This window comes from Castor canadensis, chromosome 17 (assembly GCF_047511655.1).
Source record: "Castor canadensis chromosome 17, mCasCan1.hap1v2, whole genome shotgun sequence".
NCBI lineage: Eukaryota > Metazoa > Chordata > Mammalia > Rodentia > Castoridae > Castor > Castor canadensis.
This window is the reverse complement of record NC_133402.1, coordinates 45,764,658-45,792,263: the sequence shown is the minus strand read 5'-3', so window position 1 is coordinate 45,792,263 and position 27,606 is coordinate 45,764,658. Positions and strand designations below refer to the sequence as shown.

General features: G+C 47.7%; 2 protein-coding genes across 2 annotated transcripts in view; both read right to left on the bottom strand.

Moving 5' to 3' along the window:
• Positions 1-333: 333 nt before the first annotated feature.
• Positions 334-27,523, bottom strand: Tgm4 (transglutaminase 4). Its single transcript, XM_020163824.2, has 13 exons — positions 27,358-27,523; positions 25,532-25,638; positions 22,730-22,856; positions 20,730-20,848; positions 18,681-18,788; positions 15,837-16,011; positions 15,615-15,753; positions 14,222-14,325; positions 12,071-12,322; positions 7,268-7,543; positions 6,583-6,752; positions 3,673-3,809; positions 334-1,660 (listed from the first exon to the last, which is right to left on the bottom strand). The coding sequence occupies exons 1-13, from the start codon at positions 27,410-27,412 to the stop codon at positions 1,519-1,521; spliced, it is 1,911 nt and encodes a 636-aa protein (XP_020019413.2). The 5' UTR covers positions 27,413-27,523; the 3' UTR covers positions 334-1,518.
• Positions 27,393-27,606, bottom strand: part of Tmem42 (transmembrane protein 42) — a 29,727-nt gene continuing 29,513 nt past the window's right edge. Inside the window, exon 3 of the mRNA XM_074059361.1 lies at positions 27,393-27,531. Within this exon, the coding sequence (XP_073915462.1) occupies positions 27,412-27,531 (120 nt within the window). The 3' untranslated portion in view covers positions 27,393-27,411. The remainder of the gene's footprint in view (positions 27,532-27,606) is intronic.

The window sequence follows — 27,606 nt, the reverse complement described above, 5'->3', positions numbered from 1 at the left end:
TTTCTAAACTCCACGTGCCTGAAAAGGGGAAGATGACACCTATCTCACCCCTTAATGACCTCTGTATTCACACAAAATAACCCTTATTCGGCCTACACATGTGCCTCTGCCTGGATGTGTGTCCACTTAGAGTTAGCAACCGATAGAGGCTGGAGGTCCTGGACAGGGCTCCAAATAGGCCAACCCCTGAAAAGAGCACCCAGGACCTGAGAAGTTGAGGATGTGATGATGTCCATGTGACCACGTGACACCCAGGACAGGCTGCTTTAAGTAACTTGTTGGCATAAAGGAAAAAGTGACTCAGGAGTACACAGTCATCTTGAAGTCATCAGAGTTTAATTAGAAGCATGCTTATGATTCGAGCAAATCTCTGAAGGGCAAAACAAGGAAGAAGGTAGTCTGTTAGGAGAGAAGGGCAGGACCTCTTCTCCAGGGTGATGTGCCCTTACAGCAGACCCCTGTCCAAGGGAGAGGATGCAGGCAGCACAGTCTCCCTCCCCTAACCTTCCCCACCTGCTCAGGGCCAGCTTCTGAGAGAGGCCACCCTTCCCTGGCTGAGCGGACAGAGTCTTGCAACAGGGAACCTTGGCATCCAGCCGGGGGCCATCTCCAGGGTGGTTTCCTTCCTATGGGGCCTGCCAGCCCTGCCTTTAGCGTCCACTAGCAGGCCCAATCCAATGATGACAGAGCAATCCAGCTGGCAAGTGCCTCCAGCACCTGTGAACTTGTGGCCTACCAGTGGTGGCACTTTCAGCCCACTGAGTAGCAGCTCTGGGCTTCTCATAGCCCGTGGCTCCAGGGAGAGAATCAGTGGCTTCAGGTGTTATGGTTCTGAATCTAGGAGACATTGGCACTGCCTTTTTGACGCTAGGACTCAGGGATGAAGGTGGTGGTGTTTGTGGCCTAGGCTGGGTGTCCCAAGCTGAAAAAGAGGCAATCTGACCTAGTGGGTCTGGATGCCTGGGATTGCATTGGCCTTTTTTGTTTGTTTATTTATTTATTTTGGTGTTACTGGGGTTTGAACTCAAGGTCCTGCACTTGCTAGGCAGGCACTCTACCACTTAAGCCATGCCTCCAGTCCTTTTTGCTTTTTTTTTTTTTTTTTTTTTGGCTATAGTAGGGTCTCACATTTTTGCCACAGCCAGCCTTGGCCCATGGACCTCCTACCTACACCTCCCAAGTAGCTGAAATTACAGGTGCATACCACCACACTTGGCCCTGCGTTAGTCTCCTCATCCTTTGCCTGGCTGGCTCTTGAATCTACTCTCACATGAGTAATCATGAGTTTTCTTTTTTGGGTTTTTGTTGTTGTTGTTGTTGTCGGAATGGGATCAGGGCCTCTTGCTGGCTAGGTAAGCACTCTTCCACTTGAGCCACTCCACCAGCCCCCTCACATGAGTAATCAAATCTAATCATTTGTGATCTGAAGCTAAGTGCAAAGTAAGAAATACTAAAATGCTCATCCAAGGCTCAGAGCCAATCAGGGCTCTTGCCTGTTTCCGATGCATGGGGCAGAGGCTACTTGGTGATGAGAACAACCTTCTCAGCATGAATCTCCTTCACTTGTTTGGAAGTGAACTTGATGATAAATTTCCTGGGTCCAGTTTTCACTGGGATGCATTTTATTTGGAATTGGAGGGTCATGTTAGGCTGCAACGTCCTAGAAAATTCAAAGATACAGAGACATGCAATCAGTCAAGGATGCCACGAGGATAAGGAGATGAGTTGGGTAAGGAGCCAGGGGCCCCAGCCCTGGTTCAGCATCATGGAAAAGTCCAGGCCCTCCAGGCACAGTGCCCTGGGGCTGCACCCTCCTGGGTGCTGTTGGTTTTCTCAGATGTAAAGCAATATGACTGAACCAGCTGGTTTGCAGGGGATCTTCCAGCTCTGCTATTTCACAAACCCGCCTTGGGCCTGAGGAACACTGCTTTAGAATGAATCCGCATGGAAGGAATTGTCTGACCCCTCACTAGTTATTCAGTGTGGTCCAGATCCACAAACCTGACATCACCTAGGAACTTGTTAGAAGCATCCCATCTGGAGCCCCACACCACCTGCTGAGTCATAGTGTGTACGTCAGCACATTTCCAGGTAGTTTGTGTGCCCAGTAAGGCTTAAGGAGCCTTGGACTAAGGGAAACGGGAGTCCACTGGTTTTTACTTACAAGATGTAGATACTGTATAAGAAATATACCATTAGAAACCTCTCAGGAACAAGGTCCGTCACTGGCTATATCAACATACCAAAATCACTAGTTCCTACGCAGTCCAGCAAACAATTAGAAAATACAGTGGGCAATGTCCCAACCACAAAGGCTATAAGATACTGGGAATCAATCCAAGTAGCAAAGTGCAAGATACATATAAAGAAAGCTTTTCTAAAAGTCATAGAGATAACCTGAACAAATGGAATAGTGTACCATATTCCTACAGGGGAAGTTCCAGGGGTGTCTGTTGGCACAAGGCAGTACAGTCTTACAATTTAAATCCCAATAGAGTCAGATGCCGGTGGTTCACACCTGTAATCCTAGCAACTTGGGAGGCTGAGGTGGGGAGGATCGCAGTTCCCAAGATCCCATCTCCTAAGTAACCAGAGCAAAACAGACTGGAGGTGTGGCTCAAGTGGTACAGCGCCTGCTTCAAACCCCAGTCCCACAAAAAAAAAAAATCTCACTAGGCTTTAAGTGATTAAACAAATGATTGCAAAAGCTCTAGGTATGAGGAAAATGAGGGGAGGAGTTGCCTGTTACCTATCATTATATACTATAGAACTACAGTAATTTAAATGGCATGATATTACATTAGGAGAAGGCAAATGAAATAGTAAATCAGAGTCCAGAGACTCAGGTACATATGTGAATTTATTATATAATAAAGGAAGTATTTCAAAGTTATAGGTTATTTGACAAAGTCAGAGCTCTACATTATTCTACACCTAAAAAGTAAAATTCAGATAAATACCTAATTGTATAGATAAAGCCAGAAATTCTAGAAAAAGCACAGAATATTTCTATATTCTTGGAGCGACATGAAACTCGGTATCCATAAAGGAAAATATTAAAATTTTACTTTGCCAAAGTTTTCAAAGTTCTCATGGTGAGCTGGTGGAGTAGCTCAGGTGTTAAAATGCATGCCTAGCAAACATGAAGCCCTGAGTTCAAAGCCCAGTACCGCCAAGGGAAAAAAACCCAGGGCTGGGGGTTGGGGCCTAGCATACACAGGGCCCTGGCTTCATCCCCAACACACACACATACACACCCCAGAAAAGGAAAAACAAAAGTACAGAAAGTTCGGACTGTGATTAACAGTTTGTAGCCCAGCACTCTTTACTGAGTAAAGACTACACTCAAATTAATATGAAAAAATAAATGAGTTAGAAAAATGGATGAAGAATGAGCTGGTGATTCATGAGAGACAGTTAACATAAGAAAATAATGACTCACAGATAGAACTGCAAATTAAAACAGATGACTTAATCATTAGGTTTGCAAGAATCGGAAAGATCTGTTGGTGGAGCATAAGCCAGTGGAATCTTCTGGAAGCAATGTAGCACATAGTAAAATGTATGTACATTTTGACTATAACCCCATACTAGGAGTTCATAGCTCAGAAATACTGCACACATGCAAGATATGTGTACAGACAGTTTGTAAGAACAGCTCAGGCTACTCACCCTTTATCAAAGGTCTGCAGTGAAGCCATGCCCAGGCTCTCCACAGAGAACCTGATGTCAGTCAGAGGAATGGTCAGGGAGTTCTTGAAGATACAAATGCACGGAAGCTCCTGCCCAAGTCTGCCTGTGTCGGGCATCTGTAGCAGAGTGGACAGGAAAGAGGGAGACTCAGCTATGAGTCATGTACACGTTTCCATGACAAACCAAAGCTGAGAAAAGAACTACCACCTGAGTTCTCAGGACAGAATATTCTATTAAAATGTCAGATCTCTGAAATCAAGGTGTCGGCAGGTTCCAGTGGAGAGTCTATGTCATTTATGCCTTTCCCTCATTGCACCTCTCAGCTCTGTGAGAACAACTTTATATCCTGAGCTTTGTCAGGCTTTTTGTTTGTCTGGTTTTTTGGGTTTTTTTTCTGGTGGGGTGGGGAGAGTTGGTCGTAGTGGGGTTTGAACTCAAGGCCTCACAGTTGCTAGGCAGGTGCTGCACCACTTGAGCCACTCTACCAGTCCTGTTTGTTTTGTTTTTTGAGACAAGTTCTCACTGTATGGCCTAGCTTGGCCTGGAACTCTGTGAAGCCCAGGCTGGCCTTGAGCCAGACTCTCAAGTGCCAGGATTACACACATGTGCCACCATACTCAGATGTCAGACGTATTTTTAAGGAATTCAAAATGTACAATACTATGCCAGCCTGAGGACCTAGCCTTGCTACATTCTGAATCCATAATCAAGATTCCTCTTCACAAAAACAGAGACCTTTCTGCACCACACAGTCTAGCTTCAGCCTGTGGTCCTCAGACTCCTGCCAGCAGGAAGGATGGGTGCAAAGGGGCCTCCCCAGGGGAGTCCTGGAAACAAAGCTCCTTTCCCAAGTCCACTACATGTGCAGACCAGGACTCCATTGTCAGCAAGACCCCAGACACCAAGTTTCTCACAGAGCAGCCCAGAGGAAGAAACAGAAATGAAGCAAAGCTGTCTGTCTTCTCCTTCAAAATACAACTGCTGCTCATCTGTTCAGAACCAAAGCACTGAAGACTTGTACCCACTCCCCCTGCCCCAGATGGCCCTGGCTGTACCCTGTCCAGAGACCCCACTGCAAGCTTGATATTCCAGGCTTGATCTTGTTCTATGATTTTCATCCAAACATCAAGCTCTCCCAATCAATGCCCGCTCTCACTCCCCTCTCCACCCCACTGGCAATATAGATGCATTAACTAAAAACGTAATTCCTCAAACACTGTCAGGGCGTGTTTAAGGGTGGGGCAGCCAGCCAAAACTAGAGTCCTGCTTAAAAGGTATCCCAAACATCCCCTGAAACATACTGGCCACAAGGACGTACCTTCTCCCTGACTCCTCTCAGGAACTGAGAAGAACTACTCTGCTAAGCCACTTGGGCAAGGATGGTGATGAGATCCCAGAAAGAAATTTTTGTGTGTGTGTGTGTGTGTGATACTGGGGTTTGAACTCAGAGCTTTGGTCTTGCTAGTCAGTTGCTCTACCACTTGAGCCACACCCCAACCCTTTTCCCACTTCAGTTATTTTTCAGGTAAGATCTGACATTTTTGTCCAGGGCTGGCCTGGGGCTGTGATCCTCCTAAGGCTATCCAGTAGTTAGGATGAGAGGCATGAACCACCACAGCCAGCTTTTATTGCTTGAGAGGGGTCTCACTAACTTTTTGCCCTCAAACCAAGATCCTCCTGATCCCTAGCTCCCAAGTAGCTGGGATTACAGGTATATACCACTGAGCCTGGCTGGAAAGAAACTTTTTATTGAGGGGTGGTACAGGAGTTTGAACTCAGGGCCTCACACTTGCTAAGCAGGCACTCTACTACTTGAGCCACTCCACCAGCCCTTTTTTGGTGTTGGGTATTTTTGAGATAGTCTTGCAAACTATTTGCTAGGGGTTGGCTTCAAACCTCAATCCTCCTGATCTCTGCCTCCTGAGTAGCTAGGATTACAGCTGTGAGCCACCAGTTTCTGGTGCCCGGTGTCCAGCTGGAAAGAAACTCTGGATGTTTCAGGAATGACAAATGGACCCCAGCTGCCTAACAGGAGAGCAGGCCCCGATAAGTTTGTGGACTCTGTTTCACTGAGTGGAGAAAGCGTGTCTGAGAGCAAGGTAAGTGTGCGACCAACAGATGAGGCCGAGACCATAACTAACATCCTGCTCTCTACTCTTTCTTCTTGGCCCTCAGCCACACCTTGATGGGAATGCCACAGTCATCTTGTAAAAGGAGCTCATTCTCAGCCTATGCAGTCAGCATGTGTGACACACCTGCCAAAGTGAGGGTCTGGGTCCACCTAGACATCCACAGCAACCTGGTGGGGAGGGCTTCGTGATGGCAGCCTTCACAGGTCACCAGAGGGCTGAGGGGCAGCCTCTTTGGGAAACTGGCATTGCGTCTTCAAAAAGGGGCTACTTCTTCAAGGGAGGAAACCTCCCAGTCAGGCCCAGAACAGTCTGGTACCCAGTTTTACCTCACCCTGCCGTGGCTGTGGAAAACAGTCACCTGATACCTGTGGCAGGCCTTGCACTGTATATCCAAAACTTCTAGATGAATACACAAGAAACTGACAACACAAAAGGCTTCTGGAAAGAGGCACTTAAGAGAATGGGAGAGGGCAGGAAAGAAACTTCACTGTTCCTTTTTCATCTTTTAGAATTTTGTACTATGTATAAGTAGTACTCATTTTAAAAACTAAAACTTTTAAAATTCAGTTGACTAAAAACTGAAAAAAGAGAAATGCTTTACATATATTTCACTGTTCCAGAAATACCTGTTTGAAAAACAAGGTACCAGTTTTTCTTAGGGACACAATTGGCCTGAAGACAAGCCAACCAGGGACCTCCACCCCACTCAAAAGCCAAGTTCTGGGCAGGAAGCCCTTCTGGCCTGCGGGCTGCTCACCTCTATAGTGAAGTCAGGGTACAGGAAACACAGGGTCGCCTCAATGCCTTTCAGTTCTTCAGTGCTCTTATTTTCCACAATAACAAATGCTTTGATTACCACCTCATCATCAACCACGCCCAGGCTGTTGATATATTTCTCTGGGTCCAAGGTGAAAACCACCTCTGTTACTGTGAAAGCAGGGAAGAAGGGAATGGTGAGTTGTTGTCAAGCACAGATTTCGATTCACTCTGGGTGGACTGAGCAGGTTAACTTTGGGCATCTCCTGGCCTCTAGGAAACAAGCAGCTGGTCTCCAAATGGAATTAATTAGCCGAGATCTTCAGGTTCCATCCCGAGCCCATGACAGGCCTTACCAGCTCTCAGGATAGCCTACTCATTGTCAGCATACCCACAACCCACTACTGAGAGGGGGCATTTGAGATAAGTCACCACCATCAGAAAATACTTCTAAATGGTATTTCCAGCACCCCTAACCTGTGAGTCTGTGGTAGACCCCGGTCTACTGGGTCTCTTTGGTCCACATTTCTCTGCCTGAATTCCTTGTTACTACCAAAAGGGATTCAATAGATGTCTGTGGTTGTTCATGCACAATGTCAGGACATGGAAGAGAGGGCTGTCAAGTGTTGGAGAACCTGGTCTCTCTTGGGGCCCAAGGCTTCTCTGGCCCTGGTTCTGGAACCTACCTTTCTTTTCAGCGTATATTTTTGTGTCCAAGGTGCCCAGATGAGCCACATCCCTGCCCGTGTATGTCTGTAGGTCCATGGAGGCCCTAACGGTGATGTGCTGTGAGACAGAAATCTTCCTCTCTATAACTAAGGTTATAATTATAGGTTTTCCCAGCTGCACAGTATCTTCCCGGATGGATAAATGAGCGAAATCCACTGGTGCGAATTTGTGAAAGTTCTCAAAACTGAGGAAAGAGTGGGCATGGTTCATGGCTTCCCTCTCTTCAGAAGAGCCTAGAAAGACACAAAACAGCTTCCTGAGGACTCCTTCAAGGCTGAATGTCCCAACCCTGCCCACCTGACCAGGATGCCAGACATGGCCTAGGAGCCCAAGAGCTCTAACTTCACACCGTGTGGTGTTCAAACCCCCACTCCGGAGGAGTGCATTCCAGCATCCAGAGAAATGACAGTATAAGGCCTTCTGGAGCTCTGCCCCTCTGTGAAAGCAATGAGAATGCTGGCCAAAATGATTGAAATCGACTCTTTCAGAAGTCTGGAAATTAAATAAGGGCTTGTAACAATCTGAGGAGCATTTATTGAAGAAAAGCAGCTTCATTCCAGTGAGAAAAAAGTTTTGTGGTAGTTCCACCCCATTGCCCTTCTCCCAGATCCACAGTAGCCTTGAAAAACCAGCAGCCCAGCCTCCTCAGGAGGCCCAGAGGGACAGGGAGCTCCCCAACCCCCCACTCAGGAATTATTGTGATCCCACCTGGACTCCCTGGAAACTTCCACTCACAGAGCTTATCTTTTTTGTCTTTTGCATATATTAAAGTGTACATAGTAAGGGGTTTCTTCATGACCTTGCATACATGCATATGATATACTTGGACCATATTCTTATCCCCATTTCTCCTACACCTTCAACCTCCCTAGTGCCCCCTCTTTTACTTTCTTGACCTTGATGGTTCAGTTTGGTGCCCGTTCCCCAGCTTCCACAAATGAGAGAAAACAAAGCTTATCTTTATTTGACCTGACAAACAGCATTTTCCCTGGGGGCATCTGTTTAAAAAATAAAAATAAAAACTAGTAAAGAATTAACATCACAGCTGCCTAGACAACAATAATAGCTGAGGGAAAAGAAGCTGACAGAGAAAGGGAGAGAGAGAAGGGAGGGAGGGAGGAAGAGAGGGAGGGAGGGAGGAAGGAAGGAAACACTTTAAAAGACAAGCTAAGGAATTCAGTGTCCACAAAGAAAGGCTCAAAAGCTCAGACAGGACCCTGGGAATGTAGGGCTGAGAAGACTAGAGAGGGTCGGAAGCCCTCACCTCCACTGACCTCACAAGCAGGAAGTGAAGGCTAACGCAGAGCTGTTAATTGCCTGACACAGCATGGAGTGTGGACCCCAACTTGTACACAGGGGCCCTTCGTCAAAACCAGTAGACTTACTGGTCTGAGGCAGTTAAGGAAATCTTAGTACAGGCATTAGCTGACCACGACACAAACTGAGCCAACTTTGTGGCCATGCACAGCCAGCAAAGAATACAAACTTCACAGAATAGATCAGGGAAATCACAAAGCAAAACAAACAACAAACCTGGGGTGCGAGTCAGGCTCTGATTTCCAGAGTCGCCACATTGCATCCTCTAAATTGTACCATTTTTTAACCAAAAATCATAAGACATGCAAAGAAACAAGAATGTATGGCCAATACACAGAAGAGAAAAAAACAGTCAATAGAAACTCTTCCTTGAGGGGCTAGGGGCATGGCTCAAATGGTATAGCACCTGTCTAGCAAGTGTGAGTCCCTGAGTTCAAACCCCAGTGCCACCAAAAAAAGAAACTATTCCTGAGGAAGCCTAGACACGGGATGTGCTAGACAAAGACTTTAATACAGCTAATTTAAACATATTCAAAGAACTAAAGGGACAAATAAGAACAGGGGCTCACCAAAAAGAGAATACCAGTAACGAGATTACAATTATTTTTAAAAATAGAAATTTTGGAGTTAAAATGTACAATAATAGCTGCTTAGAACTTACTGAAGAAAGAATCAGCAATTTTGTTCAGTTTTATTTTATTTGGGAGGTTTGGTTTTGGTTTTGTTGTTGTTTTTTACAGTACTAGGGCTTGAACTCGGAACCTTCACCTTGAGCCACTCCACCAGCCCTATTGTTATGAAGGGTTTTTCAAGATAAGGTCTTGCAAACTATTTGCCTGGGCTGGTTTTGAACCACGATCCTCCTGATCTCTGACTCCTGAGTAGCTAGGATTACAAGCCTGAGCCACCAGTGCCCACCTTGGTTTTGTTTTGAGACAAGGTCTCGCTATATAGTCCAGGCTGGCCTAGAACTCACAAGACTCAGCAAATTTGAAGATAGGTCAACTGAGATTATCCAGTCTGAGAGACAAAAAAGGAAAAAGAATGAGGAAAAACAAGTAGAGCCTACAAGACCCCAAAAACATAATCACAGATAACAAATTGTCTCCCTCTCCTCCCTTCCCTGACATAGCCCTTGCCCTGCTTTTTTTTTTAAGATTCCTCCTAGCCTGATCCCTTTTAATCCAATTTGCTCATTTTCAAGACAAATTCAGGAAGAGGGCTTCATTAAAGTTACAGCAGCCGTTACACAGATTTCCAATCTCAAAGTCAAAACTTCCCATACATTTCTGCTCTGAACAGTCTCCAGAGTGCAAGGCTCCAGTTTTGTCCTGCGAAGCTGTTGCTGAATTCTTCCTTCAAGAAGCATTTACTGGGCTGTGGGCATGGCTCAAGCAGTAGAGCACCTGCCTAGCAAGCACAGGGCCCTGAGTTCAAACCCCAGTACCACAAAAAGTGTTTTCAGAGGGCCTAGGAACCCAATGTTCTACACCAGCTCACGGTCAGCTCAAGGGTTTGAGCTGCAGGAGCGTAGAGATGATGGAGAGACTACAGGGAAAAGTTCCAGGAGAGGAACACAAACAGATGTCTGAAGGACAGCCAGCCAGCTATTTTAGGGCACCATGTTCATGGCAGGGACATGGATCAGGAAGAGAATGGAGGCCAACTCAGCAAGGCCCAGAAGGCTTGGATGAGCCCTGGGCACCGTGCAACATGGAGCATCTTAGCCAGGTGAGTGGTTGGTCACACAGTGCAGAGCTCAATGAGGTTGTCCGGTTTTTTTGTCATCATTGTTTTTTCAGTGGTGCTGGGGTTTGAACTCTGGGCGTCATGCTTGCTAGGCAGGCACTCTACCACTTGAGCCACTTCACCAGTCCTTTTTGTGTTGGGAATTTTTGAGATAGGGTCTCAGGAACTGTTTGTCCAGTCTGGCTTCAAACTGCGATCCTCCTGATCTCTGCCTCCTGAGTAGCTAGGATACAGGAGTGAGCCACTGGCACCTTGCTCAACGAGGCTGTGTTTAAACAGAGAGATAAGCCACTCTTGCCCCCTTCAGCCCTACTTACAGAAGGACTGACAGAGAGAACTGGTGTGAGCCCTGCAGGCAGCCAGGTCTTTATGCTTGCAGCTGCAGAGTCGGGGGGCTCGGGAGAAGGGGAAGCCCTGGGGACGGGACGGCTGCCTACCAATGTGGTAGAGGACCTGGCCATCCACAGTAAGCCTAGCACCCAACCAGGATGAGTGGGATCAAGGGGCCCATTCAAAGGGAGAATGAGGTGACCATCAGAATAAGGGAAACACCCAGGTCACATCTTGTGCCCTATCTCTTCTCACCACCTCTCCCTCAAGCATGGTCCACTCCACACTGGATGACTTCACCCTGGAATCTGCCTGCTCTTTCTTCTCCTGAGGCCCAGGTGCAGGGAATGGTGCCTCCTGTAGCACCAAAAGCCAAGAGTCACAGCTACTGCCTGCCAACATGTGTCCGCCTCCCCACAGGCCAGACCTCTAGAAAAGCCCCTGGTTCAGGCCAGGACCTAAGGAGAATCAGGAGAGGACACAGGAGTCAGAGAGCCCTCACTTCCAAACCCAACTTGGCCACTTAGAAGCTAGGTGAGCTTGGACAAGTCACTCAACATCTCTGAGCCCCAGTACTCCCTCCGTAAAACATGAATTAGACTACAGACTAGTGTAGCACTTGGAGCTGAGGGACCGGATGTGGTCAGCATGGAGATGGCCCGTGACAAATGCTCAGTCAATACTATATAGCTGCTGTGACTACTAGTTAATAGTTAGCAACATCAAACAATGGTTAATAGTAACGGTGGCCATCAGGGATAAATGATAACTAGTAATAAAAATCCATACTGCCATTCTTTTAAAAATTTTTTTGGCAGTAATGAGGGTTGAACTCAGGGCCTTTCACTTGCTAGGCAGGCACCCTATCCCTTGAGCCACACCACCAGCCCTTTTTGCTTTGGCTATTTTTCATAGGATCTCATGTTTATGCCCATACCAGCCCAGATTGGACTGGGGCCCTCATATGTAGCTCCCATATAGCTGGCATGACAGGTGGGCTCCACCACACCCAGCTGTTGATGGAGATGGGCCAAGCTAACCTTTTGCCCTGGCTAGCCTTGAACATGATCCTTCCAATCTCCAACTCCTGAGTAGCTGGGACTCAGGCATGAGTCATCAGGTGTGGCTCAGTACTGCAGTCTTGAGCACCCTTATGGTGGGCTTGACTCTGAGTCAACACACTATGGCCAACAGCCAAACCCACCCCGCCGCCCATGTCCATACATAAGGTTTCACTCATCTACACATCGCCTTGGGCCTTTTTAGCACTCCCACAGCAGAGCCCGGGACTCTGGCAGGGACTGCACAGCCCACAAAGCCTAAAACGTCTGCCAAACACCGTCGCACTTGGGCTGTGCACCTACCTTCCGGGTACTTGTACTGGTAGGTGATGTCGTGGCGCCGGTCCTGGCCCACTGCCTTGGTGCTGATGTTCTTCCCGATGCTGCCCGTCTCCACGGCGATGATGGTGAACTTCTCGTCCCCAGTCGCCCCCCGCACCAGCCAGATGAGTTTGTCGCCATTTACTTCAGTGAAGATGAACTTGGTATCATACCCGAGGAACACATTGCCTTTGCGGATGGCAGACAGAGGTGAAGGCCCGCAGCGGAAGATCCCTGAGGGCAAGGGAAGAGACCATGGCTCTGGGTTCCCTGGCCACCCTGTCTAGATTGGGCTGGGTCTCCAGTGCCTTCCCTGCCCAATAATAACCACCCCTGAGCACATCACTGTGACAGCAATGAACCCTAGACCAAGCAGAGCTGGCAGCAAGGCAGCCCGGGAGGCAGCCTCAATTGTTCAGCAGAAGTTAAGGGCACATCTCAGCTTTGGCTCAAAGAGCGTTCTGGAAAGCTCCAGCCCAGTCGTGGGAAGTCATCCCAGCACAGGAGACTCACACCATTTGGGTCTGATCCCTTGCTTCCAATCTAGAAGCTGTGTGACCTTAAACAAGTCACTTGCCTCTTTTTACCTCCATTTCCTGGAACACTGGGGATAAAACACTTGCCTCATGAGGCTACTGTGAGTGAAGATTAAATGTTTCACATACAGTTTTTAGCACTATACTTAGCCTGGGACAAATGTGAGCTGTTGCTGCTGATCTTAAGCTGATAATTTCTTCCAAATTTCTGACATGCATAGCGAGGTCTTATCAGTCATTGACAACTTAGTGAGAATTAGCCTCTCGCCTCACCATTCCTCAGAGGTAATTTCAGTTTTTACATACTTTTGAATTCCAGGCATTGGGTTTGCCTCCTTCATGATGTTATTATATCCTCAATACACAAGACCCTTCTCCCTTGCCCCTTTTAAGCAAGCAAAGCTGTGAATGCAGTGTGGTAAAGGGCTGGATGCAGGAGAACTGGGCCATGTTCCTAACCTGTTGATTGCCCTGGGCATCCTCACTCTCTGCCTCTCCAGCTTTACCTACAAAGTGAGTGGCTTAGGTGGCTCCTCAGTCCCCTTTCTGGCCAGGAATCAGGGCTTCCTCTGCCTCTCAAGACAAGATAGACTCACTGCCAGGTTGCCATGGCTACTGTCCCCACCTTGGCAGAAACTGCTGGGTGCCCCTGGATGGGATGAGCCTGGAAACCTCTTTCAGCAGAAGGGGTAGGGGTGTCCCCAGCCCCTTCCTCTCACCCCACTGTAGGGCAATGCCTGATTCCTGCAGAAACTCCAGAGCCAGTGCCACTAGAATAGCAGCACCCATGTCTCCAGGGCCACGTGGGCTCCCACTGGAGCTGGAAGATCCAAAGGTCCTGCACTGAGGGGTTTGGGGCCACAGAGAATCTTTAAATTTGAATCTGAGTGCCTTTGGGGTCCTGCACGCTCCTATCTCTGGATCCCTCCTTCCCACATTCACCCTGTTCGCTCTTTCAGCTCTGGGCAGGTGTGTGTTCCTCCCCCAGGACAAGGTTCACAGCCAATAGTCTTGCTCTCCAAGGAGCTCTGAAGGCTGCTACTCCATGGATCTGCCCAGTGCCCATGAAGGCCAAGGTACCTGAGGGGCTGTCTGAGAAGAGCTGGGGGATCAGGGAGCCAGGGCAGCCTGGTCCCCAGCCACCCTTCAGCTGGAGAGGTTCTGCTTTTACAGAACGAGGGACCACCTACAATTTCCTTCTGAAGGCTTTGTTTTAAAAAAAAAAAAAGTTTGACCTGTGATCCCAGCTACACAGGAGACAGAGGTAGGAGGGTCACGGTCTAAGGCCGACCCAGGCAAAAGTGTGAGACCCTTCCTGAAAAATAAGTAAAACAAAAAAGGCTGGGGGAGTGGCTTAAGTGGCAGAGCATCTGCCTAGCAAGCGCAAGCACAAGGCCCTGAGTTCAAAGCACAGCACCCCCTTGTACAAGGCGGAGATCGCTCATTACTGTTACCAGGGTGAATATTAGCATCCTCTTTATAAAGTCGTCTACAAACTGAAGGGCCACCCAGTGATAGAGCAGTGACTGGGCAGCTCTTGGAGCGGCTGTGTCAGAGGGCCACACATGGACAGTGTGCCCTCCCCTGTCCTGCTCACCTTGGCTGATCTCTTGAGGAGTGCCGTCCAGCGCCTGCCAGCCATCATTGCCCTGGGGCAGATCTGGTCGCTTCATCCAGGCATCGGTCCACACGTGGAAATTCCTGTGGCAGGTTAGAAACAGCGCCCACCGGAGCCCAGCCACACAAGAAAATTAACGGAGACCTTGGCATTGCCAGGTACCCAGTGAGGTTGTTTGCCGGGGTTGGAGCCTTTACCGTCACTGAGTTCCACCTAGAAAGCCTCTCTGGGGACAGAGCTGAGTACGATTGAGTGGGGCAGCAGCTCATCAACCCTGGTCGTGCTTGAGGTCCCCAAAGAGCCCCAGAGTTGTCACCACAGATGCAGTGAACTAAAGGCAGGATATCTTGTCTGGGTGACTTCAGTGTTTGAGCAGAACAGACACCTAATGAACAGTTGCTGAATGAATGAACAGTTGTAATCCTTTTCTGGGCTATAGACTACCCCTCGCTGGGATCCTGATTTTGTTAATTGGTAATTTTGTAATTGGCCAATCTTGGAACACTCATATTAATTCTTGCTATTTTTAAGTTGATTCTCTTGGTTTTTAGATAGACAATTGTATCATGTGCAATAATACAGTTTTGGTGCCTCTTTTCTGATAGTTTCAAAGCTGTTTTTTTTTTTTTAACCTTATCTTGGAATACAAACTAGAACTTCACAGCAACATTTGAATAAAAGCTGTAAGACGCCTGAGTACGTATAGCCTAAAATTCGCTACTCAAAAGACAGAGATTAGGAGGATCCAGGTTTGAGGCCAACTTGGGCAAATGTTAATGAGACCCTATCTTAAAAACAAGACAGGTGTGATGGTACATGCCTGTGGTTCTATCTACTGGGGAGGTAGAGCCAGGACGATAGAGGTTTAAGACCAGACAGCCCAGGCAAAAACATATCTGAAAAATAACTAAAAGTAAAAAGTGCGGTGGATGTGGCTCTCATGGTAAAGTGCCTACCTAGCAAGCACAAGTCCATGAGTTCAAACCCCAGTCACCTCCCCACCCCCATGAAAAGAGGCATACTTGCCTGACCCCAACTTCAATTAGAACACCTCGGTGTTTATGGTCCTGCCTGATCTGCCTGCCTCCCCAAGGCCTCTGTGCTGTGGGTCAGAGAGCAAAGGAAACAGCTCCAGGCTGCCTCGATGCAGTTACAGCAAGGGCTTCAGGCAGCAGTGTGTACTTGCTAGGATTCAAGTGCCGATTTTCGGCCTTCACCTTTATGCACAAAGGCTCCGGTCAATGAATCTGCCTTCCTAGCGGGGACAGGTTCAGGCTGAGGCTAAACTTTGAAAACTGGCGGCCTACATGGGGTGGATTCCAGCTAGAAAACTCCTGGGAGAGGGATGTGGGGCAAGACGAGGAGAGCCTACCAGACGGAGTCTTTGGTCATACTGCTGATGGTCTTGCCCATCTCGTTCAGGTAGATGTCCACCGTGAGGTTCTTCTCTGTGTCATGGGCTGACTCAAAGGCCGTCACGCTACGCGCCGGGATGCCCAGGGCTCTCAGCACTAAAATGGGCCCAGGTGGACTAAGCAGCTACCATGGGGCCTCCCCCTCGGTACCCATCCCCCAGCCCCTGGCCTCCACCTACCTGTGGTGAGGATTCCCGAGAACACCCAGCACTGGCCGTAGTTCACGGACTTCTTGGTTCTGTAGTACTCTTGCAGGATGCTGACACTGCTGGTCCAGTCAGTCGGGGCCGTGCCCCCTGAGTAGTTTCCTGACCAGTTCCCTGTGAGCACGCCTTTGCGATTCGCAGAGCTCACCTGGCATGCAGGAAGGGCAGGGGTCAGGGTGTACCACCAAGAGAAAAGCCTGCTGCGGCCTGGAGCAGATGCTCCCTGCTTATGCCTCAGTTTCCTCCTTTGAAGACGGTGATCATTACAGCACCTCTCTATAGGGCTGCTTTCAGAGGCACCTGGATTAAAGCCTATGCTAGTTTTGTCATCTTCCATTCTTTTAAATTAATTATCAACCTCTGAGGAATTCTGACCAGACAATTCCTTCTACTCTCTTAAAGCCAGAGAAGGAAAAGCCACATGACAGCGTTTCTTAAAACATTTACCACAGTGCCTTGGCATGTGGGTGATGCTCTATAATTAAAAATCAGTAAGTTATGGCTGGGGTAGAGCGCAGGGGTAGGGCACTTGCCTAGCATGCATGAGGACCTGGGTTTAATACCCAACCCCCCCCAAAAATCAATAAATTAGCAAAGGACCCTGATTTAAATTTTCAGTGTAATCTCTAAAAAAGATTGTACATATACACAGGCAAAGAGGAGCTGCTGAAAACACTAACAAAGATAACAGTCACAGTTCCTTGAACTGGTAGCCATGTTGGGGCATACCCACCTTCTCCTGGCCTATACATTGACATTTTTTGCAAACTCCATTATGCCTTGCAAATAGCACAATTTCACCAGGTGTGGTGCTGTGCTTCTGCAATCCCAGCTATGAAGGAGGCATAGGTAAGAGGATCTTGGTAGGAGGATGACCCTAGTCAAAAAAAAGCCACTGACTTGGGACCGCCTTGCATGCATAGAAGAACAGGAGCCCCAACCATCTGTGAAGTACCCTACACGTGCAGGGCACATGCTCACAGCAGCCCATGAGGAGGACATTTGGAGAGCTCCCCTCCCCCAGAAAACTTTCAGTTCACAGATTCACCAGGTCGTGAATAGTCCTCACCACCACCACACACAGCAAGAGCAGCCACTTGACAAAAGTCTCCATGGGCCAGTAAAGAGCAGTCCTCAGTGGCCCAGGGAGAGTCCTGGGAGTCCCAGGGCTGTGAGTGAAATGATTTGCATAATAATCCCAAGGGGACATTTGCCATTTTCATTCTCATGTTTGCGTAAGTCCACAAAGGATGAAAATGTCTGTGGCTTCACATTCCACATTGAAACCAACTTCTAGAAACTACCATTCAGGCTGGTGGAGTGGCTCAAGTGATAGAACGCCCGACTACTAAGTGTGAGGCCCCAAGTTCAAACCCCAGTACCAAAACAAACAAGCAGACAAAAAGAATAGAAACTGCCTTCACTGAGCGTGGGCATAGAAAAAGGCAGAGTATCTACCACTACCTGACAGCCTATGCAAATATTCCTGCCTTTTTCATCTAGGTGTCTATGTGAGGCACATTTTTTTCCTATATTTCAACTAAAACAATGTACCTCAACACAAGTCAAAAAGTCTATTAAGCCAGACATTAAGAAGTTTTGCCAAAATGTAAACCAATGAGCCTGGGCATGGTGGTACACACCTGTAATCCCAGCACTCAGGAGGCAGAGGCAGGATAGTGAGTTCCAGGCCCGTCTGAGCTCCAACAGAGAGACCCTGTCTCATAAAAACAAGCCTGGTGTGTTGGCTCATGCCTGTAATCCTAGCTACTTCAGAGGTGGAGATCAGGAGGCTCACAGTTCAAGGGCAGCCTGGACAAGAAGTTATCAAGACCCCATCTCAACTAACAAGTGAGGCATGGTGGTGTGTGCCTGTGACCCCAGCTACACAAGAAGTACAAGTAGGAAGACTGCCATATACAACTGGCCCTGCAAAAACGCAAGACCTTAGCTGAAAAATAACTAAAGCAAAAAAGAGTTGGGGTGTGGTTCAAGTGGTAAAGCACCTGCCCAACGAGTGTGAAGCCCTGGGTTCAAACCCCAATATGGCCCTAAGAGGGGAAAAAAGTAAAAAAGAAAGCTACTCTTCTCACTACATGTTTTATGTCTCAAAAAAATTTTAACAAAAATACATTATGTTAACATTATCATTCTTTTAGAAGAAATAAATATTTTTTAATTTTTAAAAATTTTAATTTTAAATTAAATTTTAATTTTAATTTCTAATACAGGAAATATTCATAAACACAAGCACATAGAGGTATTTGGGGTCCTTGGTAATTTTTAACAGCAGAAAGAGGTCCCAAGAGCAAAGTGCTCTGGGCAAACTGATTTCCAATGGCCAGGCAGATGGGGGTGACCGGCCAGCCTATCTGCCTAGGACAGAGGGTTTCCTGGGGCAGTGTTCATGGTGCTGAACGAGGAAAGTCCTGGACCCATGTGCTCATTCTAGGGAGTCTGGCTTGCAGGTAGGAAAAGAGCCTTAGTTATACTGTTTTGCAGATGGGGAAACTGAGGCTCAGAGAAACAAAGCCATTTCCCTAAGGTCAGCCCAGAAGAGGCGAGGCTGGGGTTCTGAATTCAGGTCTGATGTGAGAACCTGCACTCAGAACAGACCTTGGTAAAAGTATATCCTTGATGGTTTTCACCTGATTGGCCAGGGCCCCCTGGTGCACACCTCAGGAGCACTCACAGCCCAGCTGGGGAAACCGAACAACTGCTAAGATCGCTGCTGGAACACGACAGCGTCAGACAGGTCAAAATTCCTCTCCAGACTTGGGTGGACCCTCTTCCACGGAGCCCAGGCCCCGCACCTACCATAGCACACATGGTTCTGGCCACCAGCACAGGGTCCCTCATCTCTGTCATCTTGAGGTAGCTCTCGCCCAACAAGAAAATGCTGCAACTCAGAATATTTTTCTCAAACTATTTTGGGAAGGGAAGAAAGAAGCGGTTAATGGTTTGCCCTGTGTCAGAAACTTAACACGCACCATCTAATGTGCACACCACAGACTCCTTGTGGGTAACCCATCTCCCCGGGCAGAGAAACAAGCCTACAGTCTCCCAAGGACTCCTTGGAGCATTGCAAACTAGGCGCCACTTAAATATCCGGACACAGGCAAGAGTCAAGTACATCTACAGACTTACAGGCCACAGCCATTAAAGTGCATGGGGCCAGTGGTAGCTCATGTCGTTACCTTAGCTACTTGGGAGGTGAAGATCAGGAGGACTGAGGTTTGATGTCAGCCCAGGCAAAAAAGTTATCAAGAACCCCCCTCAACAAACAAGCCCGGCGCAATGGTGCACACCTGTCATACCAGCTACGTGGGAGGCATAAGTAGGAGAATTGCAGTCCAAGGCTGCTCACGCAAGACCCTATGTGAAAAATAACTAAAGCAAAAAAGGGCTTGGAGGTGTGGCTCAAACTCCAGTACCACTGCCACCCCCCAAAAAGAAGTATGCAGTTTTCCTGCAATAGGACAAATTCCTCTGTAGTAGAGTTAAATAAATGAACAGGCCCAATCATGTTGAGACACAACTATGTTAGCGTCAGTAACAAAAAGGAAGGAAATCCCTAAAATGTGAAGGAGGCTGTGAATGATCTCACTTGTCCTCCACGTTGCTATAGTTCCTGGTTTTTATGATGAGCATATGTTACTTTTAAGTTATAGTTATTTTAAATTACTTTATCATGATATAATTTACATCCCATACAACCTACCTTATAAATTGGACACTTCAATGGTTTTGAATTAATTAATTAATAATTTTGGATTACTAATTTGTAATCTGAGGGGATAGACTGCAAAATAAAAGGAGTAAATAACAATATTCATTCTCCAGAATGTTCTTAGTTACCCCTTGATTTTCTAAGAGGAGCAGCAACCTAGGATTCAGGAAAGTCCTCTTCTCCACCCCTCCCAGGGTCTTTATCTTGGCAGTTTCCTTGTCTGTTGACCACTGCATCCCTACCCCACTTCCATTTCCACCCTCCTCTTTCATTTTCCTCCACAGCCTCATCTGCAAGGTGGCCCCTCCAGGGATGGGGAGGGTGGAGCCCTCACTGACTGTGAGTCCCTTCTCCACTGTCTCCACTTCTGTCTTATCCTTGGTAGGCAGACCCAGGGAGAGAAGGGGAAACTTTAAGCAGTTGTATAGGGCTTGGCATTTTCCAGAGGTTTTTTTGTTGTAAAATCTATGTGGGAGGAAGCTGGTGCCATGAATCCTCATGCCATGGCCAGCCCTGCATCTTTCCACATGGTTGCTCTGCCTCATGGCTGCATGAAGACAGTTCTCCTTCTACTCAGAGGAGGCCTCCACACCCAAGTCTTCTAAAAACTCTCCTTCCAGCCATGTAACAGTGACTCACGTCTGTAATCCTAGCTACTCAGGAGGCAGAGATCAGGAGGACCACGGTTCAAAGGCAGCCTGGGGTAAATAGTTCATGAGACCCTACGTTAAAAAACCCATCACAAAAAAGGGCTGGTGGAGTGGTTCAAGGTGCAGGCCAAGTTCAAACCCCAGTACCGCAAAAAACAAAAAAAACCCTCTCTTCTCCAGCTTTAGAAATCCTTTGTCTACACAACAGCCACTGTAAATAACTATTGAGTGCTTAGTTCTTGGCGTGATGCACTGGGAAGTGGGGGATGGGCCCTGGGGAAGGAGCCTGTGGCTCAGATCCCTCCACCCCTCTACAGGGCCTGGGGAGCTTATCCTGTCTCAGACCCAGTTTCACACACGAGACTGGCATTGGTCCTGAGACTCACCCACTTTTCTCCACAACCTTTACTCATTATTCCTTAGGTAAAAGGGGGTGGGGTGTCTATCAGATAGGGCCTGGTCCAGCCAAGGATGAGAAATCGTTACCTGACCGAAGTTCCAGGGTTTTCCTCTGATGTGTTTGAAAAAACCCATGTAGATGTAGCCTGTGTCGTTGAGGATGTACTCTGCTCGTTCCTCCTCCGAAGACAAGAAAACCAGGTCCTCTGCAGCAAGACCCATGTGTGTGTGTGTGTGTCACTATCAACCCCTGGGACAGAGGCAAGTCTGCCACAAGGGATTGCCTGGGTTGGGGGAGGTTGGGGGAGGAAGGGAGCTAGATGGTATGTGTGTGGGGAGGCAGGGGCGGTTCATAGCCATACATTTTGTATTGACAATACAAAGAACTTTCAAAAGAACATCCGGAGCCAAGTGTAAGGAACTTTCAGTGAAAAAATCTGGGAAAATGTGAACACAAACATAATCAGCAGCAAGCTTGAATTGTAAGCCACCAAAAAAAAGATTGAATCCTTAAGTCCATAGAGGTGGATGGATGAATGGATGGATGATGGATGAATGGATGGATGATGGATGAATGGATAGATGGATGGATGACAGATATGAATGGAGAGCTCTGCTTGCAAGAAAATGCCAGAGGCCAGCAGATGAGTCTGGATGGGGGCTGCAGCTGGAAAATCACTGTGCAACCATTATAGTGAAGAGCAATTGGTCCTGGCAGCAACTGTCAGTGGCTGCTCAGTCTAGAGATGGGACATTCTGATGAGGTGCAGGACATTTCTATGGTCATAAAGAATTGCCACATAGGCTACTTATTAACTATACATAAAAAATAGTTATGATATAGCATAAAAATGAGACAATGCCTAAATCACATTTAACATCTCCAATGCAGGATAGGTAGCCAAACATTGTGTGCCTCTAGATACGATTTTCCAAAACAGACTTTTGATATCACTTACATAATATTCCAGCCAATCATGCATGACTTGAATCTAAAGATAATGGGTCACCAAACAAACCCCACATGATGCCTTTTCTGTTAAGAAAAGGAGAAACCTATTCCTCTAAAATGTCAATGTTGCCGGGTACCGGTGGCTCCCACCTATAATCCTAGCTAATTGGGAGGCTGAGATCAGGAGGATCATGGTTCGACGCCAGCCTGGGCAAATAGTTCTCAAGACCCCATTTCCAAAATAACCAGAGCAAAATGGACTGGAGGTATGGCTCAAGTGATAGAGCACCTTCTTTGCAAGCACAAAATCCTAAATTCAGACCCCAGTCCTACCAAAAACAAAAGAAAAAACAAAACTATGTTCTATGTAACCTACTCTCAAATGGTTCAAAAAATAAGTGTGTAGGGGAGGATGGAAAAAAACGGGAGACAGAAAATGATGGAACCATGGGAAAAAATGTTAGCAGGTGCTCTGGATAAAGGCTTGTGGGGGTTCTTTGTATCATTTTTTTGCCACTTTTCTGTTAGCTGGAAATAATTTCCAATACAAAGTTTAAGAAAGGAGCTCCCTGACCTCCAGCTCCAGCACTTGATGGTTTCTAACTTCAAGAAGGCTGCAGGATGAGGGGCAGGTGCGAAAAGAATCAGTACAGAGCCTGCATTTGATGTGGAGAGAGGCTGTTGATGACAGAAAGAGCCTTAAAAGTGACATTTGTATAAAGGCTCCAGGGTGTCCACAGAAGGAACAAGTTGATCAGAGGAGAAAGGAGAGAAGAGAGGGTTAAAAAAGCAGAGTTTGCAGATGGGAAGAGCCACCTGTCAGGACTCAGCCCCACCCCTGGGGTTGAGGAGGAAGAAGTCACTGGTGGCACCCAGCAGTCCGCCAAGTGCAGATTCTGTGCAGTGCTGGCAGCAGAGGCCTGCTGCAGTGGGTCAGGGAAAGTGGGGAAAGGGTTAAGCCACAAAGAGGATATTCCAGATGTGTCTGTCACCCATTCCTGGATCATGTTCCTTCCACTAATTTGCAAAAGCCTTGAGAGCAAGCCAAGTTCGCAGACTGCATAGCTTCTTGTTTTGTCCCCCAAGTCCTGCGGGGGCACCCCACATTCCCCAGCATACCTGTGTTTCATGTTACCTGGACACCAGGGGTTGAAGAGAAGGTAAAAGTTGTCATCAGCCTTAAAGGTGTGGATTCCACTCTTCACGATCAGGTTGTACTGGCCCACGATGGCATTGGGGGCACTGGTGATGGCCACTGTGATCTGAGTGAAGCACAACACAAGGTGGGCACCTCTCCCTCTGGCCAGACCCTAACTCCTAGAAGAATCCGTAGTTCTAACAAACCATCTTATCTAGACAGGAGTGGTGAGGCCACTGGACAGCTGGGCAGGACACACAAGACAGGGAAGCAGCCCCACAAAGCCAGAAGGTTCAGCAAGTCCTGCCATGGCTGTAGGCAGACTTGGGTTCTGAGCTCGGCAGGTATTTTTGCTCCCTCCATGGCAGCCAGGAGATGTCACCACCTCCAGGTACCTGGCTGATCCTGTGATGAAACCTCCTAAGGTATCTGGCCCTGTGCCTGGGTCTTCATGGGGCAGACAAAATGTCTGCTTGCTCTCAGCAGTAAAAGCCCTTCCTCAGGGCTTGGGGTGTAGCTTAGTGGTAGAGCTTGCCCAGCATGCACAAGACCCTAGGTTCCATCTTCAGCACTTCAGAGCCTCAGGCCATCTGTCCAAGGCACCCCTCTATCCACCCTTTAAGACAGATAATGGCTGGATGGATAATTAGCAAGCATAGGTACTGCTATAGCTATAATAGTGCCAATAATAATAATTCTCACTATTGTCACAAAACACTTCTGCTTGATCTGGATATTCCCCAAACCTGTGAACTGCTTTGAGAGAGAGAGAGAGAGAGAGAGAGAGAGAGAGAGAGAGAGAGTGTGTGTGTGTTGCTGAGGATTGAACCCAGGCAAGCAATATCCACTTGAGCCATGTCGTTTTGCTTTTCAGATAGGGTCTTGTCTGAGCTGGGTCTTGGCTCCAAATGCTCCTGCCTCCCAAGTAGCAAGGATCACAGTTGTGCACCACCATGCCTGGCTAAATGTTTGTTATAATAAGGTCTCTCCTAGGAGTAAACAGGCTCTAAGTTCAAATTCCTGCTCCACCTCTTGCTAGCTGAATGACCTTACTGAATGATCTTGGCTGGCTACTTAATCCCTACAAGGGCCCTTCCCCCCATCCCATGGTGGCATCTGGCCGCCATGAGGAGGGTCTGTGCCCTATGAGGAAGGTGTTCTTGGGCACCAACAAGGCCACTGGAACAATGTCCTGTTCCCCAACAGTCAGCAGAGCTCTATGCCCAGCAAGGCAGACCATAATTCCACCTTCACTGGTGAGTCCCCAGCACTATGAGTTGCCTGGCCATTGTTATGGAGGAAGACAGGAAAACCAGCCTCCAGGATGAGTAATGTTATCCACCTTGGCCTACATGAATGGTGGTCCCACAAATAAGTTTCTATGTAAAAATCCACTGGACAGATGTTTACGATGTGTGTCCTTTAAAAATAAATTTAAAACAAATGTTTAACATGCCTTTTGAAAGAAGAAATGCAGCTCCTTCCCCATCCCATTCCCACTTCTGGAGCTGACTTCTACTCTAGACCCCCAACAAAAACCAAGGCTTCCAGATGGGAGGAAAATGGATTTAAAGGATTTCTCAGGAGATTCTCATGATCGCCTGCAGAATTGGGGCTGGGAATCTGGAATCTGGCCAGTAGAGAGAGATAGGAGGAAAAAAAAAAGGGTCCTTGAAGTTGGGCACTAGCTACTTGGGAGCTGAGATTGGGAGGATGGGAAAAAAGTTGTTAGCAAGACCCCATGCCCATCTTCAACAAAATTAGAGATAAGGGCAGAATAGTTTCTGCCTGGTAGCAAGGGGTAAGAGGGGATAAGGAAGGCGGTGGGGGGGTGAAGGTGGGAGAAATGACCCAAACAATGTATGCACTATGAATAAAATAATAATTAAAAAAAAAAAGACCCCATGCCCAGGGAAAAAAGCTGGGTGTGGTGGTGCATGCCTGTCATCCCAGCTACAGCAGGAAGCATAAAATAGGAGGATTGTGGTCCAGGCCTGATCAAATAACTGATCAAAAAGGGCTGAAGGCATGGCTCCAGTGGTAGAGTGCCCACCTAGCAGGTGTAAGGCCCTGAGTTCAAATCTAGTACCTCAACTGACTCCAGTCAGTCACCAGCCTGTTCATGTCATTGCCAGTTGCAAATTCTACTTCTAAAAAAATCCAACATCATTGCCATTTTTAAACATCATGGAATTAACCTAGCCAGGAAACTACTAGGGTTTATCCCAAGGAAGTAACCATGGGCTCATGGCTGATCACAATATTGGGAAGACCAGACAGCTGTAAAAGGCCAATGCCCCCAAAAGGGTATAAAATCAGCAACCACAAACCCACACACCCAAGCAAAAGCTACCATGAAAAATTCTTTTGTTGGCAACACAATAAACAAAAAGGGAACATTCATGAAGTCTTACAAAGTGAGTGATATGAGAGGCAGCAGGCCTCCATCTTTAAGTTTAAACCCACATAGCAAAAAGCCTGGAAAGAAGGAAGGCTAACTTAATTGGTAGAATAGTAGGTGGTTTTTATCTGCTTTTCTGTTTGTTTCCTCCAGAGAACATCATCCCTTTTGAAATGAAAAAGGGAAGGCGTGAAATGCGGCTGTTTGGTGACAGTTGGAGCTACTGTGTGCTCTGGGGAGGGTGAAGGGGGAAACTGAGGCATGAGGAGGCATGGTACCACTGGTTTTAAGCAGTGTGACCAAATGGGGGGAGTGGAATGGGATAGTGGTTACTCAGATTAGGCAAGGAATGGGTCCAGAAGCCAGCGGGCCAGCACCCTAGCTCCGTGGGCTCTTACCTCCTTGCCTGAATCACTGGAAATGGTCGCCTTCCAGCCAAAGCTCTGAGAAGATGTCCTCAGGTTGAGCTCCACCAGAGTGTGCTTGGAGACACTAGGATTTGGCCCTGGAAACACCCAAAGGGAAATGAGTCCTGACATTGGCCATGGTCATCTATAAGAGATGTCCCCTGCCCTACAGACACTGCCCACTCACTGAGCCCCCCCCTCTCCTCCCTAGGCTCCTCTTTTGTCCCCTGTCTCTCCAGGCCTCCCTCTGTTGCAAACTGTCCAAGTCTCATTGTCCACTCAAGTTATGTGAGGTTCCTTGCCTCCTTCCCTGATCACCCCAGGGATCCAGGCCCCTGATGCACATCCCTAGCTGCTCCATGAACTGTTTAACCATGTGTGGTCTGTGGGTAATCAAGGCTGCAGACGACAACCTCCATACCAGTGCACCTACTCTTCACTCAGAAAAGGTACAAAATTGAGCCAGGCACAGTGACTCACACCTGTAATCCCAGTTACTCAGGAGGTAGAAATAGGGAGAATCAAAGTTAAAGGCCAGCATGGGTAAAAAGTTAGCAAGACTCTCATCTCAACCAACAAACCCGGCATGACAGCACATGTCTGTGATCCCAGCTACGCAGAAGGCATTGGAGGATCACGATCCAAGACAGTCCCAGGAAAAAAGTGCAAGACTTTATCTGAAAAATAACTAAAGCAAAAAAGTCTGGAGATGTGGCTCAAGTGGTAGAATATCTGCCTAGCTTGAGGCCCTGAGTTCAAACCCTGTTAAAAAGGAAAGAGTGAAGATTCAAAAGGAGCCCTTTCCCTGAAAGTGGTATCATCTTCTTTCTTGGGAAGCTGATGTACTCCATCTATTTTTTTTTTTTTGGCCTCACTGGGGCTTAAACTCAGAGATAGGTGCTCTTACTGCTTGAGCCACTCCACCAGCCCTACTCCAACTATTTTTAAAGCTTAAAAACAACATTAAAGCCAGGTGCCTGTGGCTCACGCCTGTAATCCTGGCTACTCAGGAGGATCAAGGTTCAAAGCCAGCCTGGCAAATAGTTCATGAGACCCTATCTCGATAAAACCCATCAAAAAAAGGGCACGTGGAGTGGCTCAAGGTGTAGGCCCTGAATTCAAGCCCCAGTTCCACACACACACACACACACACACACACACAAATTAAAGAAGCAAACTCCACTCCACTATCAGACCACCTGCCACAGGTGCAGCATATACCTCTCTGTCCCCCTAACAGAATTTATGTACTTATGACTGAACATGGATGAGCCATTTCCTATTCTCTTTGTATTTCAATGCTTTATTTACTAGTCTACTTATTTTTGAGACAAGGTCTTGCTATGTAGCCCAGGTTGACCTCAAACTCGTGATCCTCCTGCCTCTACCTTCAGAGTGCTAGAATTACAGATGTGTACTACCACGCCTGGCCAAAGTGTGGTGTTTTTAATCACTATTACTGACTTGCCTCCAGCCCACACAGTTATGGTGTCAGCAAACCTCAGCCCTGTGACTCATCTAGGAAATGTTCCAGAGTAGCTGTTCCGTGAAGTGGTCTCCTCTCTCTGCTCTGGCCCCTCCCCAGCCATCTCCACTGCGTTGCCAAGGCATTGCAACACCTGTGGATGCTCACTCATGATGGACCCAAACTGACCCTTCCATTCCATCCTCTTAGCGTGCTAATCCTCATCATTCCCATTTTTCAGATGGGGAGACTGAGGCCAGGGAGGCAAAGCCACTCATGGCTCAGACTGATGGGAGAGTGTCGGCCACTAGGGGATCAGAACCCACATGGTGCCCTCCAGCGAAGGCCTCACCCACGGTGAACTTCAGCTTCAGTTGCTGTTTGGCTCCCAAAGGCCTGTTCAGCATCAGGCGCAGGTGAAACACCTGTCCGCGTCGTACCACCAGCTTGTTGGTCTGGAAGGTGTCTGTGCGGTGTGCCTTGGTGTTCTCCTGCCGCAAGAGGTCGACTCTAAGAGCCTGCAGCTCTGTGGGCAGCACAGCATGTGGGGAGAGAAAGACAAGCTGTTGTTAATCCTTCCCGGGTTCCAACCGACACTGTG